Here is a 16,022-nt window from a genome sequence, read left to right as displayed (position 1 = left end):
GTGCACATCAGCTAAACTGCACATTTGCCAGACAGACACAATGCTCTTCAGCCACTATGGAAGAGCAGTCCTGCTTTATTGCATGCTGTCACCACTTGAGAACTTGCAAATCACATCTCCAGAGTTAGGGCTGAGTCTTCTCTGTGCAGCTACTAAAATCATGCAGCAGGCGGCACTTATGTCCTTTGCGTGTGATCGCACATAAGCCTGGCCCGCGTTCAGGAGATGATTTGGGTGTACGTGACTGGCCTGTGCCAGGTGGGTGGGAGGAGAGCACCCACCACCACAGCTCTGACCATCACTTTGCCTCTTGCCATGCTCCAGGCTCTGCAGCCTGTTTGGTTCGCCTTCTGTGGGAAAGCTCCCTGGCTTCATTTCCCAAACCTTCCTAATTTTCAACAGTGTATTTATGACCTTCTCAGTCCATGCAGGGTGGATCCGAAGCCTGGCCTGATTTAGCAAATGTCTACATAAAACAGTTCAAGCCAGGACATGATGATCACTCCGACCAAAAGCTCAGGCTGTGATAGCAGAGAACAGTAGGAACACACGTTTCACAGGTGAGCTAACAACCTCCAGGCAGAGCTCTCCTCAACTTTCTTCTGAAGTACGGTACCTAAAGCTTCTGGGGAAAAGAAACACAACTTCTGGAGTATTTCATCGTTCCTAAGCTAAATTATCACTGTTGAAAGGTGAAGCATCTGAGATACAGCTCTCAAAGGACCTGTAAAGTTGAAGTCTTCTGCTTCTTTTAACTAGGCCATCTGTCTGTTATTTGCTGCTATGTACAGTTGTGTGGGAGTTTAATTAGCATCAGGGAGAAAGGATGTATTCCTTAGTACCTTCTAGGTGAAAGAGGAGATGGGTGAAAAACATATCTGCTAGCATAGCACCTGCAGCATCCATGAGTAATTAATAAATAATTAATAGCAATAATTCACATGCACGTTTACTGCCTTTTGTAAGTAAAAATCCAAAGCAATTCATTTAATAGATTTTGGAGAATTTGAGGCCAGACATCTAGGTCTAATTTTGTTGTTCCCCAACGTATCTGCTTTCTACCAGCCACCTCTGTGATGCTCTTTAAAAAGCTGAACAGAAACAACTTTGTGAATAATACCTGCCTGTCTAGAAATCCACTTGTTTAGTTTTAATAGTATTTGGAGCTTCCAACTCTATATTAATTGGCATCAAATGGTCCAAAATTTTACCTCATAATAAATTAATTGATACTTTAAATAAAAGAATAAATTCACATTTAAGGGTACCCACTTTCTTTGCATTGTCTGACTTGGATACTGATGACAGGTGATCGAGAAAAATATATTAATCTGCAAGATACAGAGACATGCATATGTAATTTCTTAACTGCACCTTTAATTTCCTTTTTAAAAAAAAAACTAGAACATACATCGCTATTTGCATCTCTTACAGCTTTGAGAAGGGATTAGTTCCCAAGAACATGGCCTAGGAAGGCTGGGAGAGAGATGACATTTGAAGACAGAACTGCCTCATAAAGAGTTTGATTAAACTGCCCTCCAAGACTGCAAAACCTAAGACTGATATCAAATCAAGCTTCTTTGGATCTTCGCTTTTGTTCTTTTTAAGTAATGCAGTTAACTGAACAGTTCTCCAATATAATGCAAAGTCCCCAGTTTTCCAAGATCTAACAACCACTAGTGAAGTTGAGAGTGCTTCTGTATTAAAAAGGGAAAACTCTCTTGCTTTCAGTGAAATTAGCTTGGTATGACTCAGAGAGGACTTTGCTTCATGGCCACAGTGAAACTGCACAGAACAAGAGGTGAAGAATGATCTAGCACTCAAACTGACAACAGAGGAAAATACCCACAGGGTGAGTTTACAAGGGGATTTTGCATTTTTTGTTTTTAAAAAAAATCAGTAAATTCTGAGACCGCTTTGAGCTAAATCAAGACTCCTAGTATTCATTAGTCTGTATTTTTTTAGCCTAGTATTTTTCTAAATGTTATAAGAATCATTATATTCCTCCAGCAAGACCCAGCATAATGTTATTCATCTTGAGAAAGGAGCATTCACTTCTTGTACAACATTTCTTCAGCTGAACCAAATGATACCTGCAGATTGGAGTTACGGAGCACAGAACGTCATGGGAAAGGTTATGGGCTCAGAATGAGAATACATTATTGACAAGAGATTTTTGTTTCCAACCTCACACAGAGCATCACCAGGAATCTCCCGATATTAGAAGGAGCCACTGGCACATCAGCTCATGAGTGCTTTGAAGCCTGACAGATGTTTATATATGTCTTTTCCTGAAATTTTCTTTAATGTCCATAGGGCTATTATCTGCCATGTGAGATCATAGAATCGTAGAATGCTCTAGAGTGTTGTCACTGAGAATAACAATACAGTGCATGAAAATAAGGACTGCAGAGTCTTTACTTACAGTTCTCATCAACTCTCTAGAGAAGTCTTAGGGGTATATTTGGATATATCCCAGAAGCACTGCTGCTTCCCTTGTACCAAAAGATGGCAAAAAAAAATACAATGCTCTTTTCATTCACCAAAGAGTGAATTTGAATAAAAAAATGGGAAAATTATGGCTAAGGTACTAGACCCTATCCCTAGGTACCCACGATAATGAGGAAGTGTTCCACATGGTGTCATATTTCACCAAGAATATAATTAGCTCATCGTGCTTAAAAGCCTCTTTTATCTTGGGAATATCTATAAAATGTGTCACGGAGTTCCACTTTTTTCCCATTTCATATTTCAGAATAAACCTGCCATAGGTTTTCAGCAGAGATAAGTTGCCTCTAACTGGTGGCTCTGCAAATTCCACTGAAATTCCTTGAAATCCCAGGCATGATACACCCCACTCGTGCATCTGCCAGGCTAGCCCTAGAGGTAAGCTGAATTTGCCTTTTGTCTCACAGTTGGAAACCAGTGTAACATCTCTCTTAATATGTTAGAGGGATCTGAAAACTCAGTATCCCTAATCCATTCCTTATTATTCACCACTCTCTTTTCCTAAGAGAGAAAGTAGCATTGAGAGCTTTCATGTTGCTAAAGTCAGGGCCACGAGCTACTCCAAAGAGCAGGTCACTGCAGTGGTGGTGGGATTTTCACAGTTGTTTCTCAAGCCAGAGCCCAGTTTAGGGCAGGGCAAGTGATGGGCAAATGAGGCTCAGAACACGCGAGGGGCTGGCGATGGTGTGTGTGTGGACAGTGTCCCCTGGCAAGGTGGAGGGAGCAACAGAGATTGCATAAGGACTATGAGGTCCAACAGCAGAATGATCCTGCTCTAGTCACAATTCCCATTAATTCCAGGGGGTGGTGGGCCTTGGTGCCACGGCTGCTTTTGTGAGCCCAAGGTGCAAAAGCGTAGTGGTCCAAAAAGTCTAGTTTACCTCTAGAAGCTCAAATGTAGCAAGAAGGTCTCCTCCTGAAAGACTTCCACAATGCACTGGGTGGTAAGAAAGTTTAGGTGGTTCATAGTTTTCATCAGCAAGTCTCACCACGGGGGCAGCCACTGTAGACCCAATATATTCTGCCTTACCCTAAAAAAAGGAGAATGAGAGTGTCAAATGCACTTGAATTTCACAGCTGTCGTAGGAGCCAAGATGATGCAGAGCTTAGTATTTATGGAAAAAAACATCTCCTGAAGTAAACAGCAAGTTAAAATGCAAGGCAGGTATGAAAATGGAAGAGCTGAGTACTTATTACCTCTTCAGAGCGCTCAAAGTTTCTGAGCTCTATATTTCTATGAGCTGGTGAGACTGTGTCAGAGTTTGCATGGTCAGAGACAAATTCATGTCTCCTCAGACTTAAATACTCTATTTACAGGGGAGTGTAAAGCAAGTGGGGGCAAGATGCTTCTTATTTCTCTAAGCCAGTCTTTGGGAGCAAGATTCACTCAGGAAAAAACAAGGCCACAGCTTTGCAAGGACATAAAGTGAGTCTCAGGGCTGTTTTCAGACGTTAAACTGCAAACCACTGTAACGCCAAGCTCCATTTACCAGGGTCATCCATGTTGCTTGACAATTTTCCATTTAATGCCTATTCAGTGGCATGCATTGCTTTTATGCTGGCAGTAAGACACAAGAGCACGAGTTTTTTGCTAAGCAGTATTTTGAGTTTACCACTGCGTCGTCATCGTACAGCTCGATGACGATCTCTGGTGGGAACTGAGCAATCTCCTCTCTGTCGCCGTGAAGCACAATGCTGTTGAAGAGCAGCATCTGGTTCCAGGTGGGGGATAACGTCTGAGAAATGATCTAATGAAAGAGAGGAAATGCTTAATGAGCTATGAACTGCCTGGTTGGGCGTGTTTCAGTGGGATGTGCTGATCTGCTGGTGACGTCCTTTCCCACGGCCTGGACAACTCCCTTATCTGAGGCACCGCATTCTCCAGCAGCTATTTCCAGCCAGAAGAATATGATTCTTTCACTTTGAGGCCTGTATCTCTGGTGTCTTCATTTCCCTGTTTGCCTCACAGACCCCTCACGGGCATATCAATACATGACAACCAGTCTGTGTAGACAAAGCTCAGCAATGAATTGAGAGGAAAGCTACTGCTTTAGGAAAGCAGGCACATGCCCAATGCTATTAAAATATAGCCTTTGCCCTAAACTGAGGCCAGTTTTCACTTCTTCAGGGTACATTTTTTCAATCTTATTTTTCCTTCAGGGTAATGACACATAACACTTCTATATATATATATAAAAATAAATAAAAGATTTAATGAATCACTCACAATAAATCAATAGTTTGTCATTTGTCGTAATTTGGCTTATGTGGATGCTTATGGCATTTCATCATAGACAATGTTTTAACTGTCTTGGCAGAAAATATATTTAACAAAGATAACATTTAAAGAGGAAAAATGTGCCAACTGCAAATTGACTCATAACCTGCTATCGTTCTTTTGAATGGAAATAAGGCTCTTGACTACAGTTTATTGGCACTTGGCTGACAGTCTTCTAAAAACATGCAAGTTATTGGCTGCAATATTTTATTCAGGCAGCGAATAAACTTAACACTTCTGTGCCTATAAAATCCTATTTTTCCTGGGCCAAAATTTACTTTCCTGAATCTGGTGCATCTAAACACTAGCTTCATTGGCTTCATCCCCCAACTTCCAGTAGAAGTTAAAATCACGTTACAAGAAAAAATCAATTCACATCCTTGAGGCAAAAGCAGCGCAAAGAGACAAAAACGACTTAGAGGAAAGAAAAGGTTTTTACTTCTTGCTCCTTTTGGCAGGAGAAATTGAGAGAATTCCTCTGAGAGAAGAGGAATTTTAGAATTAATTAAATTAAAACAGTCTTCTGTGGAGGCTTTGGGGAGAGGGGTTGGATGGCGGGGGGGGGTGTTAAATACTTTTTCTGAAGGAAGAACATATTTGGCCCCACAAATTCTGCTTGTGGCATGGGTTTCAGAACTCCTGGCCCCATTTTAACTCCAGGGTAGTTGTAGAGGGCTCAGGACCTCTGAAAGTCAGTCCTCATGTTTTGTGAGGGACCATTCTCCTGTTCATTTGCCAGGACTTTACTTCAGCCTTCCTGCTGGAGCTCTGTAGAAGTTCCCCCTTCTCTCTAGAGGCTCCATCAAATGTCCACAGGAGACCATTTGCCCGCTGGAGGTCCCTGAGGGAGACCACTTGCTATGGGCACATTTTTGCGGCATTTAAGTGGTACAGAAAGTCTCATACCTCCCTCTTTTCAGCTCATTTCAACTTTGCCACTCTAAACCCACCAGTCTGCTTTGCCGAACCCCATCGCAAAGAGCCATGCTGGCTCACATGGCTACAGAAGCCATATAAAGGTCTTCACTCTTTCCTCAATCATTGCACATATAGATTGTAAGAGAAGAGAACCGTAGGGGTTCATCCTCATACCAAGCAATGACAACAGCCCAAACTGAAAACATACAAAAAAAGATGTCGAGAGAAGTAATTCACTTGCTACAAAGTCCCAGTAGCCCCAGAGAATCTGACATCTGAGCTAAAATAAACTAGTACTACTGCACCTTATGTTAGAATAACAGGTTACACCTAAACTTTTGCCTTGCTTGCAGTGGACTGTCAGGAGTTGCCCTTTAACAGCAGGCATCTAACTTTTCCTGCTAGGTACCTCCTTGCAAAGCCGTGATTTTTCCTTTTTGTGGCTTAATTGGGAAAAAATATCATATACTGAAAGAGACTTTGGAACTTACCTTCGTGGTCTGGCAGTGTGATGTGAAAGTAACTTTTGCAAAAGGATCGGAAAGTCCAGTGTTGTCAGCTGCAATGAGCCCCCTCGCCTGATACATGTGGGCTCTCAGCTGGAAGAGGTGCGGGGCTACGTCATTGCAAAGAAAACAGTTATGTCAGCTTCATGGAAATGATGCAGCACATACATAGGAAGGGAAGATTCACCACCTGCCATCCAACCAGGATCTGACAGGGGAACTGTTGCTAGTGCTGTCTCACTAAAGAAACACCTGAGATACTCAGAATAAAATCAATGTCCAATGTAAGTCTCTACCACAAGGTTGTTAACTGCCAGTTTTTATCTCCCATCACCGGTTTATCTACTCAGTGTTCAGCACAGTAGCCTCATCAGGAGAACTGAAGGATATTTCCTCATTACGAGGAGACAGACCCATGGGACATGGAACAGAAATTGCAAGCGAACAGGTCCTTTCTTTCCCTGACATCTGCAAAGTGTCAGTGCACGACTGATGACTTGGCAATGAAACCAGCCTTTTCTGATGAAAAATACTAAGCCATGATCATCTTAGAACAGTTACTTTAAGCAGGTTGTGCCGCCCTCTGATTTAGACCTTTTGGGGCCATGTTTCTTAATTGCTAATATAGAGAAGAAACGGTGCCTTACTTTTATACAGCAAGCAGGCAGGTGAGGGCGCCGCACTCTGCCCTGAGTTGGTTTCAGATGGTAATTCAGTCTCATATCCTACAGGCAAATTCTCCATGATGCTTTGGGCATAGCTGGCAGGTCCAAGCCATAGGTAGATGTCCACCTTTGCCTGCACAGTCCAGCCCAGTGAGCGCTTGCCTGGTAACTGAAGAACAAAATCCACCCATCACCCACAAGCTCAAGAAAGAGTGGCGGCTGGATGCTGAGTGCTACCAAGCCAGAGTAAACTAAAGGAACATTCACTGAGTTGATATACTGATAAATGGCCTTTCTCCACAGCGAGTGGCCCTGAGATTCATTTAGCACAAGAAACTTCTGTGATTCTTAGGGAAGAAATGAGTAGTTTGCTTGGTCGGAAGTCTGCCTAATATGCAGAGATTTGTTCAGGCTACCTAGTAGCTGCAAGCATACCGGTGCTAGCTGATACCCTGCTTTTCCCAGACTTCAGCCCACTTTCCACATCATGCGGTTTTGCTCACCTCCAATAGTTAGTCTCAGGTATTACTAAAAATAATACTCCATTGGGCAGGTCAGAAAACATATTCCAGCATAAAATGTTACTAGCCTTGACAAACAATACTATTATTTCCTTCCTCCCCCTTCCCACTTCATCTAGCTCTGCCAAGCTCAGTGTTTAGTATTATCTGTTCCTAAGGCAATTCCTGATATTGATGGGGCTGGAGAGTTAATTATGGTGGTTTTTTGCTCATGCGGGCAAACAGCACTGCGCTTAACAAGTACCTATGACATATATCAGGAGCTTCAATATTTCTATCTGCTCTTCAGCTGTACTTTATGGGAGTGCTCCCATATAACTAAATGACTCAAAATTCGTAATATGAAGTTACTACTTTCTTATGTGTTTGGGTTTTTCCTGATGGCTATAGTAACAATTACATTGCGTAACATTCCACCGCCCGTCACACTGCCTTTGTAGGAGTATATCCACTAAGACTTTCTTTCAAGATGAGTAATCCCATAACTATATTTTGGACATACATTGCACAAATCTAGGCACATTTTAAATAGCAAGCATAAATAAATCGCTGTATTACCACTGAATACCTAGGTTTCTTTGCTATCTGAGTTGCTGCATGCTGATCTCTTACCACTCTCCTCCCGGACTTCCATGTGCTGCATTCTGACGTCTTTGCCAGCAAAGAGGCTGTACCTCTTCTATCTTTATTTATACAGCCATAGATAAATAATGCTATATACTTGCCATAACAAATAATGAGAGAATTAATTAGTCATACATCAAAAGCCTGGTAATGATGCAGTGCTTAGAGAAGGACAAGCAGAAATGTAAGAAGCAAACATTAATAGACGGCAGCTATAAACGTGCACACATTTTTAGTACATTTCAAAGGTGAGCCTGTAAAATAAAATGCCTGGAAAAAATGTGAATACCGAATGCTCCCCAGGCGTTCCCTGTGTTTGCAGAGTGCCCCAGACTTACTTTCAGGAAATGAGTTTTAATCTTCCCACAGTCCTTGCCTCTCTGCTCCTTCACTGGAGAATACAGTATGTTTTTTGCTGGGACTCTTGCATATGCAACTCTTTTGTTGCTGCTGAGCATCCAGATGAACACATCAGGCACCGTATTCTGCGGCTGTTAAATGACGATGAATATTGAACTAAACCTGAATTATTTCTATGAGCCATCACCATTATTTTTTATTAAAACACTCTCTATTTTACTAAGAGCTGATTCCCTCATAGCTCTGTGGAGTGGCTGATGTGCACCCAGAATTAAAGAGGCTGTCACTTCATGCTTTGCAGTCCAAACCTCCATTCCTAAGCACAGCTGAAGTTAAAGAACTTTGTAGAGTGATTAAGCAGCATCTGCTTTGTAAATCAATTCAGGAGAAACTAAAATTAAAATTCTGGGTGTGACTCTGTCTCTGAAAATAACATACCCACAGACTGCATAAGCTGAAAGTACCTACCATGGAAACACATTCAACTTCATCTATACCAGCAAACAAAAAAAGACTCAGAGTCAAGCACTGGCATACAACTATCTATTCTGCTTGTGCGGATGCTCCGTGACATCGCCTTGCCCTGCCTCAAATAGCATTTCCCCAGTAGCATTTCCCCAAGCAAAGCCTGAACGTGGTTCGAAGCAAAGACCAGCCCAGGGGTTGTTCCCAGGAGACACTGCAAGCAAGGTCACTCTGTTTTGGGAAGGAAGAGAATTTGGGTGCAGGCTGCAAACCATGCCAGGCTGTGCCACGTGCTCTCTGAGCCATGGCCCTGTGCAGTTGGCTAGCACAGACAGCTCTCAGAGGGACAGCACTCCACTGGCTGGATTTTGGCCCGACCAAATATGTCCATTCTTCTGTTATTCTTAGGCTTAATAGGATGTCTAAGCAGTGTCTGCACAGTGAAGTATAGAATAGAGACCCCTGAGCTCCAAATCACTACAACCATACAAGTGGAGACATGAATTCGGATCATAAAGCAGGCTGTCCCCAAACCACCAGGTCACATATGGGATGATCTTATTTTTTAAAAAAAAAAAAAAGAAAAACTCTCTGTACCGCACCTTCTCCATATCACATTGCCCAGTGTTTCCTACCCCAGTCTGTTAACAGGTCCATCTAATGCAAAAGAGGATTGGGTCCAGATATCTAAAGGAGAACTCATTGGATAACCAGGCCAGGAGTTATTATTCACACGGGATTATGGAAACCAAAGTCAAGCCCTGGAATTTAAATTTATCCGAATTTCTGTGTGGATTACCTCATCAACCAAGAATCGAATTTTATCTATAAAGCTCTGAGTCTCACGCATCATTTCATCCAGTGGCATCTTCTTTTTATGCTGATGAACAATTCCCTTGGCATCACTGGACATTGCTTCCTGCAGTCAGGAAAGACAATATGTATTTTTTATGCATTATCAAGTAGTTTCAACTGAACACAGAAGGAGGAAACAGTCTTCAATTCAAGTTGAAAAGAGAAGATGGAGACACTTGGTTCAAGGTAACAATTACCTTCTTCATCATAACAGAAAGTGATCAACTCTTTGGAGCAGAATAACGTAAAATGTGAACGTCCCCCATTTACTCTTTGTTTGTATGCGTACTGCATGTATGGAAGTCACAAGAGACACGTGGTTATCACCTAGGATTATTGGGCCTCAGCTGTCACAGAAATCACAACCAAATTCTGTGCTACAAACAGTAAATAAAGCTAATAAACATTCAGGCGACCCCCACACAGTTCGGTTTCTTCTCACTTGTTCCCTGGAGGAGCTGATTAGGTCCAAGAATATTTAATGCCAGAATTTACTAGTCTTGAAGTTCAGCCCCACCACAGTAATTTAAAGCCTAACAGCAGCGTTAATTTGGTGCTTGTCCACTGAACTCAGCACCGTCCCATTTTAAGATGCATGGAAAAGAAAAATCAGCTCATTATAATAATGTCATGTTTGTATTTAAAAACATGTTCTGAATTATTTTAGGGTATCTTACAACTCTTTATTAAGCACAGTGGGATAACAGTCATTATTAAACACTCATGGATACTATATTCATATTAATTACAAAGCATTCCAGTATGGTGAAATCAAATAGAAATTAAAATGTATACAACCAGCATGATTTCAGTCATTGCATCGACACTTAATGGAAAAAACACACGTACCAGCTCTTGCTTGAACAGCATGAGTCTCTTTTTGTCCAAAGCAGTGTAGTTCAACCCTTTGGGCTTCTTTTCAGCAATGGTAATGAAGGCCCTAGGACACAAAAATAACAGGTTCTTTAACTGTGTTATTTTTTTAATGTGAGCTGCTAAAATACATTGGAATTAAATGTTGTCTGTCTGCTGCAGTACACAAACCACAAGACAGAGATGCTGAAATTCTCTAAAATAAATATTGAACACCTAGAAGATTCAAAGAATTGAGTCCAAAAACTCTTCACCACAATTCACAGAAACAGGGTTGATATCTAGAAATTAGAGTTTATACCTGTTTTGAGCCCAATCATGTCATCCGACACAGAGCCTATTGGGTGATCTAACCCAGCATGTGGAATACTTTGTTTTTATCTTAACCTTGTCCTTTTTTATAGTATGTCTATCACACACTTGATTTAATCCTACTTATCCCATATACATTCTATTCTTAGAACCCGGAAAGCCAAGAAAATATAACGATTGGCAGTAGATTATGGTCAACACTGAATATTGAAAATAATAATAAAATATTTTCTCTCTATAAATATAAACTGCAATTTAGGAAGGCCTTTGCTTTTATAGCAGAATAAATAAAATATATATCTCAGGAAGTTTACTGTACTTTTTTTTTTAATTATCATCAGTTTCCTTGTCTAGCCTCGAATTTGTAGTGAACATATAAAGTTGATTTTCTGTATGCCTCTAGTAAATGTAGTTACCTGCTTTGATTGATAAAATCATTTAAGGTTGTCCTCATTTTCTCCTCAGATGCAACCTCTGAAACCTTGATCAAGTCCTTTACTTGCTCTAATGATTCCTCCTACGAAAAACACACAAAAAAGCCATTATGTAAAGGAGGGCACTTTGTCATTCTGCCAGTGTTACCACACCATTATTCACTGTATGACTAGCAAGAATGAGGGAGGCGACTTTGTAACCTGACAGAACAGGACCTTTGATACAGCACTATGCTTGAAGTGCACAGAGAGAAGACTCCAGCAGCATGATTTATTTTGACCTTTCCCCAGTCTCTCCAACTACTAGTCCAAGCTACTACTGCTTGGAGCAGCTTCGTTTTCTCACTTCTCTGCTGAAGATCAGTCAATGGGAAACATTCTTCATGAGGTAGGAGGAAAAACTGTAGTTCTCCTTGGTTCTGTTTCCAGCCCTGCTGCTTAAATTTAGTAGGTTGCTGGAGTTAACTTCTTAAACTTCAGTGGGCACCTGGGTCTACTGCAACACCTACTGTTACCATTGAGAAATGGATTCTGTTCTTAGAAACTAAAATAAATGGCTGGATTTCCAGCAAGGCCTGTGGGTGTTCAGGTACACTGACAAACATTTCTCTTCATATATATATTCAGATGTTTAATTTTCAAATACCTGGATTCAAAATGTTGGCCTATAAGCCAATAGCTTCTCATGATACAACCTTGCATAAATAAGGGTAGAAAAAAACATCATTATGGGAAAACACTGACAAGGGCATCACAGTGACTGCCCATGAGACGATATGCCATTTTGTCTCTATCAATGTTTTATGAAAACTAAAAACAAAAAGTGTCCTTTAAAGAGTGTCCAGCATAAACACACGTTAAACCATGTGGTCTGGACAAGAAGACATCAGAGGAAGAACCATAGGAGACAGAATTATTCTATATTTCATATTTTAATTGTTTGACTCTTCTTACAAAGAATAAGACATTTCTGAGAAAAGAAGACATCCCTACAGAAAAAAGAAATAATTGTGGACAGAAATATTTGACTAGCTTTAACAGATTAAAGCAATTTAGGAAAAAAAAAAAGATAAGGGGCTGATATCAGCTACTCTTTCATAAAATGAACAGCAAGGAATGTAGTGGGAGAAATTTTGAAGGCCTGCTTTGGGGAATGTGACCTCTCACTGCCATACTCTGCTGAACACATGAGCCTGGGAAGATGGTTACCACTTACCAGGTGATCCGCCATTTTCTCAAGTGTGTTGGAAGAGTACAGACGAAAGGTCTGATCACCCCAGTAGCTCTTGACACAGATACAGGGCTTCCTCTCGTCGTACGGCAGGTACTGGTAGTTCCTGTGAAAACAAAGTACAGAGTAGATCACAAAAGTGAGTGAGAAGCCCAGGGGGAGGCATGGGAAACAAAAACTCTTTGGCGCTCTCTCACAGCACAGAAATCGAAGACACAACAGGATGTGTTCACATATGCTAACCAGTAAATATCGAGAAGGACAGACATCCCTGAAGAGAATAACAGTCAACAGTTTCAGTGCTTTCCAGGGTGGGAGAAAAGCCAGGCAGAGTCATGCAGAGAAGCTCTGAAATACTGTCAATGGTGGGAAGCAACAAGGGAGAAAGGAGCAAAGATGAAAATCTGATCACCTCTTCAAGAGCAATGGCTCTGCACACTGCTCAGCAGAAGAGGCATGTGGCAGTTTCACCAACACATTACTTTCACAAGATGCTTTTTTTCAGAAGCAATAGCTAGTGGACATTGACGTTCCTTGGGAGAAGCTGATCTGCAAGAGCGTAATTAGTAAAAGTCATATCGAATTCATAATAACTCAGTGATAAAATGCATCTACTGCTCTCACTTTTCTCACTTTTTATCTTAGGTCCAAGTTGCCACATTGATTCTTTTTGTAATGCTGCTTTCTTTGGGTGTTCAGCTTTATGAGTCTTGTACCGGAAAAAATGAATAAGAAGTCAGCATAACCAGAGGCTCTGCAGACTTTAATGCATACCTGCCACAAAACCTGGTGTTTCTATTAGGGTTGTGGTAGGCACTATGTCAAAACTATGTACCTGATAAGCACGTTGCCCCCCTTTTATATAAATACTATAGCCCTATGAAACACCATGCTCTGACTCTGACTACTGAATTTAGCGCTAGAGATCTCATCATTTTTCTTAGTGACGGGACAGTGGAGAGCTTTTTAATGGATATGAAGCTCTATAAACGGCTTTATGTTCTCCTGGGAATGGCTCTAACCCAATACCACCATTACATGCCCTGCAGATGAGAAGAGACTGTACAGGACAGCTATTTTCTGGGGTACACTTGCATTGTGATTTAACCCCAGCTGGCAACTGAACACCACACAGCTGCTCGTTCACTCCCTTCCCAGTGGGATGGGGGAGAGAATCAGAGGATGAAAGTGAGAAAACATGTGGGTTGAGATAAAGACAGTTTAATAGGTAAAACAAAAGCCACGCACACAAGCAAAGCAAAACGAGGAATTCATTCACTACTTCCCATCGAGCGGCTGGTGTTCAGCCATCTCCAGGAAAGCAGGGCTCCATCATGCATAAGGGTTACTTGGGAAGACAAAACGCCATCACTCCAAATGTCCCCCCTGCCCTTCCTTCTTCACCAGCTTTATATTGCTGAACATGATGTCATATGGTATGGAATATGCCTTTGGTCATTTGGGGTCAGCTGTCCCGGCTGTGTCCCCCCCCCAACTTCTTGTGCATCTCCAGCCCGCTTGCTGGTGGGAGTGAAGCATAAAAGGCCTTGACTCTGTGTAAGCACCACTCAACAATAACAAAAACGTCACTGTATTATCAACATTGTTTCCAGCTCAAATCCAAAGCATAGTCCCATAGAAGGTACTATGGAAAAAATTAACTCTATCCCGGTCAAAACCAGCACAACTTGCCTTGTGACCCTTCAGTATTTCTCCACAGAAACTGATTCCCTAAATAATAAAGAATAAAACTACCCACGCCTCCTGCACTTCATGATGTTCAACAACTGGCAGAAAAAAATGGTTGCATTTTCCATTTCTTCTCCTCTGGGAGAGGCTGTGGTATCCCAGAAAGGAGAGTGCACTTCCTATGGAGAGAAGAATTCTCTTCTTCCATTTCAAGGTCTCTCTATCTGAGCACAGCCAAATTTTCAGAAAGTCCTGATTATCTGCTTCTGAAATCCAGAGCCCCAGTAGGTTGAGTTGTCTAAGCATGGGCATCCTGTGGGCCCAGAAGTGTCTCGGTCTCTCATGTTTGCTTGTGAGGGTGCCTCAGATACCCTAAGTCACTTCAGACAGGACCAAGCATAGGGGTTTGAGCACTAAGCCAAGCCCACAGAAAACAAATCACTTGTCGCTCTTGAGTGTCCTATTCATAACCCCTAACTTCCACACATCCTTAATAGGTTTATGTGAGAATATTTCTGTTTGAAAAGATGAAGACGAAATAACTCACATGGAAGACTGAACTTTCATGTCTATTATTCCCCCTGTAAGAATCTGGGGGAAACGTTTTTTCAGTGTTAGCTTATCCTTTTGCTATACATTTTGACATAAAGATGGAAAATTCCTGGCAATTTCATGGTGCCTGCTCCTTTAATTAGTGGGTTTAATCTCCAAAATGGACTCTTTTTGTTTTCTATTGTTCATTTATGATTCTAAAATGCAGAGTTTATCTAAACTATCGGATATCCCATTAAGGACTGATTAACACTAAAAATATCCAGTGATGAGACCAGTAAGATGCCAATGAGACAACAGTCATAAAGTCATTAGTTGCTATCTATGGCTGGCCAAACTGTTTTAGCTAGCACAGGGGGAAAAAAAGACGCAGCAATTTACATAAATTTGAGGAAAAGGGATCTTTAAAGACAGAAAACTTTGTTAATATTGGAGTGAGCCAAGAAGCAAATAGCAGATTTGAAGAATGATTCATTCCTTTACAACAGTTCTTTAAATCTAAATTCTTGTTAAGGGAAAAAATAAAAAATCCCACAGTCTCTCAGGGAGGATAATAATGCAGCATGTATCGAAAGCTGTAATCCTGTTAAAGAGGAGAGGCAACTATCTTTCTGTCAAACATTGTTTTTCCCCCCTTATCTTTATTTATTTGCTGCAGAAACCAAAATTTCTACCTTTTTTTTTTTTCTTGCACTAGCTCTTATCTAATCTGACTGAGCTCTCACTTGGTTGATTAATATATTCAATCTGACTTGATTGATTGCAAGAAAGGATGAAAATACTTTTTAACTTTAGGGAGGTCCAGAAACCAAACAGATCCAGGTTGATATTTCCCACCTGGTCCTTATATCTGTAAACTGCTTGCAGGGCCTGGTCTTCTAAAGAAAGAGGTACCATCTGGTCTTGGCACTCAGCAATATCAGGGTTTTACCTACCAAAGCACCAAAGAAAATATTTCTTTTTACTAGCATCTTCGAAATGAATTAAACCTTTACACTTCTGTTTACAAACAAGGCCATTTATAAAAACCGTGCTGCATGTTTCCATCCATTGGTCCATTCTTTTTTCAAGGACTATTTCCTCCTACTTGTGTTACTACTTGCTATTTAAGTCTACTTCTATAATTATTAAGTCTGGAAAGTGTTCTGGGAAGCTGACTCTGGCTTGACCAGATTTCAATATTTTTGATGTGTCATTCTGCTTCTGGATCTGGTCACTGGGTGGATGTTAC

General features: G+C 41.1%; 1 protein-coding gene across 1 annotated transcript in view; it reads right to left on the bottom strand.

Annotated features, from left to right (window-relative positions):
- The window catches only part of FER1L6 (fer-1 like family member 6), a 77,826-nt gene that overhangs the window by 30,641 nt on the left and 31,163 nt on the right, over positions 1-16,022 (bottom strand). Inside the window, exons 14-22 of the mRNA XM_063324050.1 lie at positions 12,536-12,656; positions 11,302-11,402; positions 10,550-10,640; positions 9,645-9,764; positions 8,359-8,511; positions 6,858-7,044; positions 6,196-6,320; positions 4,122-4,256; positions 3,390-3,539 (exon numbers count right to left, since the gene is read on the bottom strand). Coding sequence (XP_063180120.1) covers positions 3,390-3,539; positions 4,122-4,256; positions 6,196-6,320; positions 6,858-7,044; positions 8,359-8,511; positions 9,645-9,764; positions 10,550-10,640; positions 11,302-11,402; positions 12,536-12,656 — 1,183 coding nt within the window. The remainder of the gene's footprint in view (positions 1-3,389; positions 3,540-4,121; positions 4,257-6,195; positions 6,321-6,857; positions 7,045-8,358; positions 8,512-9,644; positions 9,765-10,549; positions 10,641-11,301; positions 11,403-12,535; positions 12,657-16,022) is intronic.

This window comes from Chroicocephalus ridibundus, chromosome 2 (assembly GCF_963924245.1).
Source record: "Chroicocephalus ridibundus chromosome 2, bChrRid1.1, whole genome shotgun sequence".
Lineage (NCBI taxonomy): Eukaryota > Metazoa > Chordata > Aves > Charadriiformes > Laridae > Chroicocephalus > Chroicocephalus ridibundus.
The sequence above is the reverse complement of the archived record's forward strand: the minus strand, read 5'-3'. Positions and strand labels throughout refer to the sequence as shown.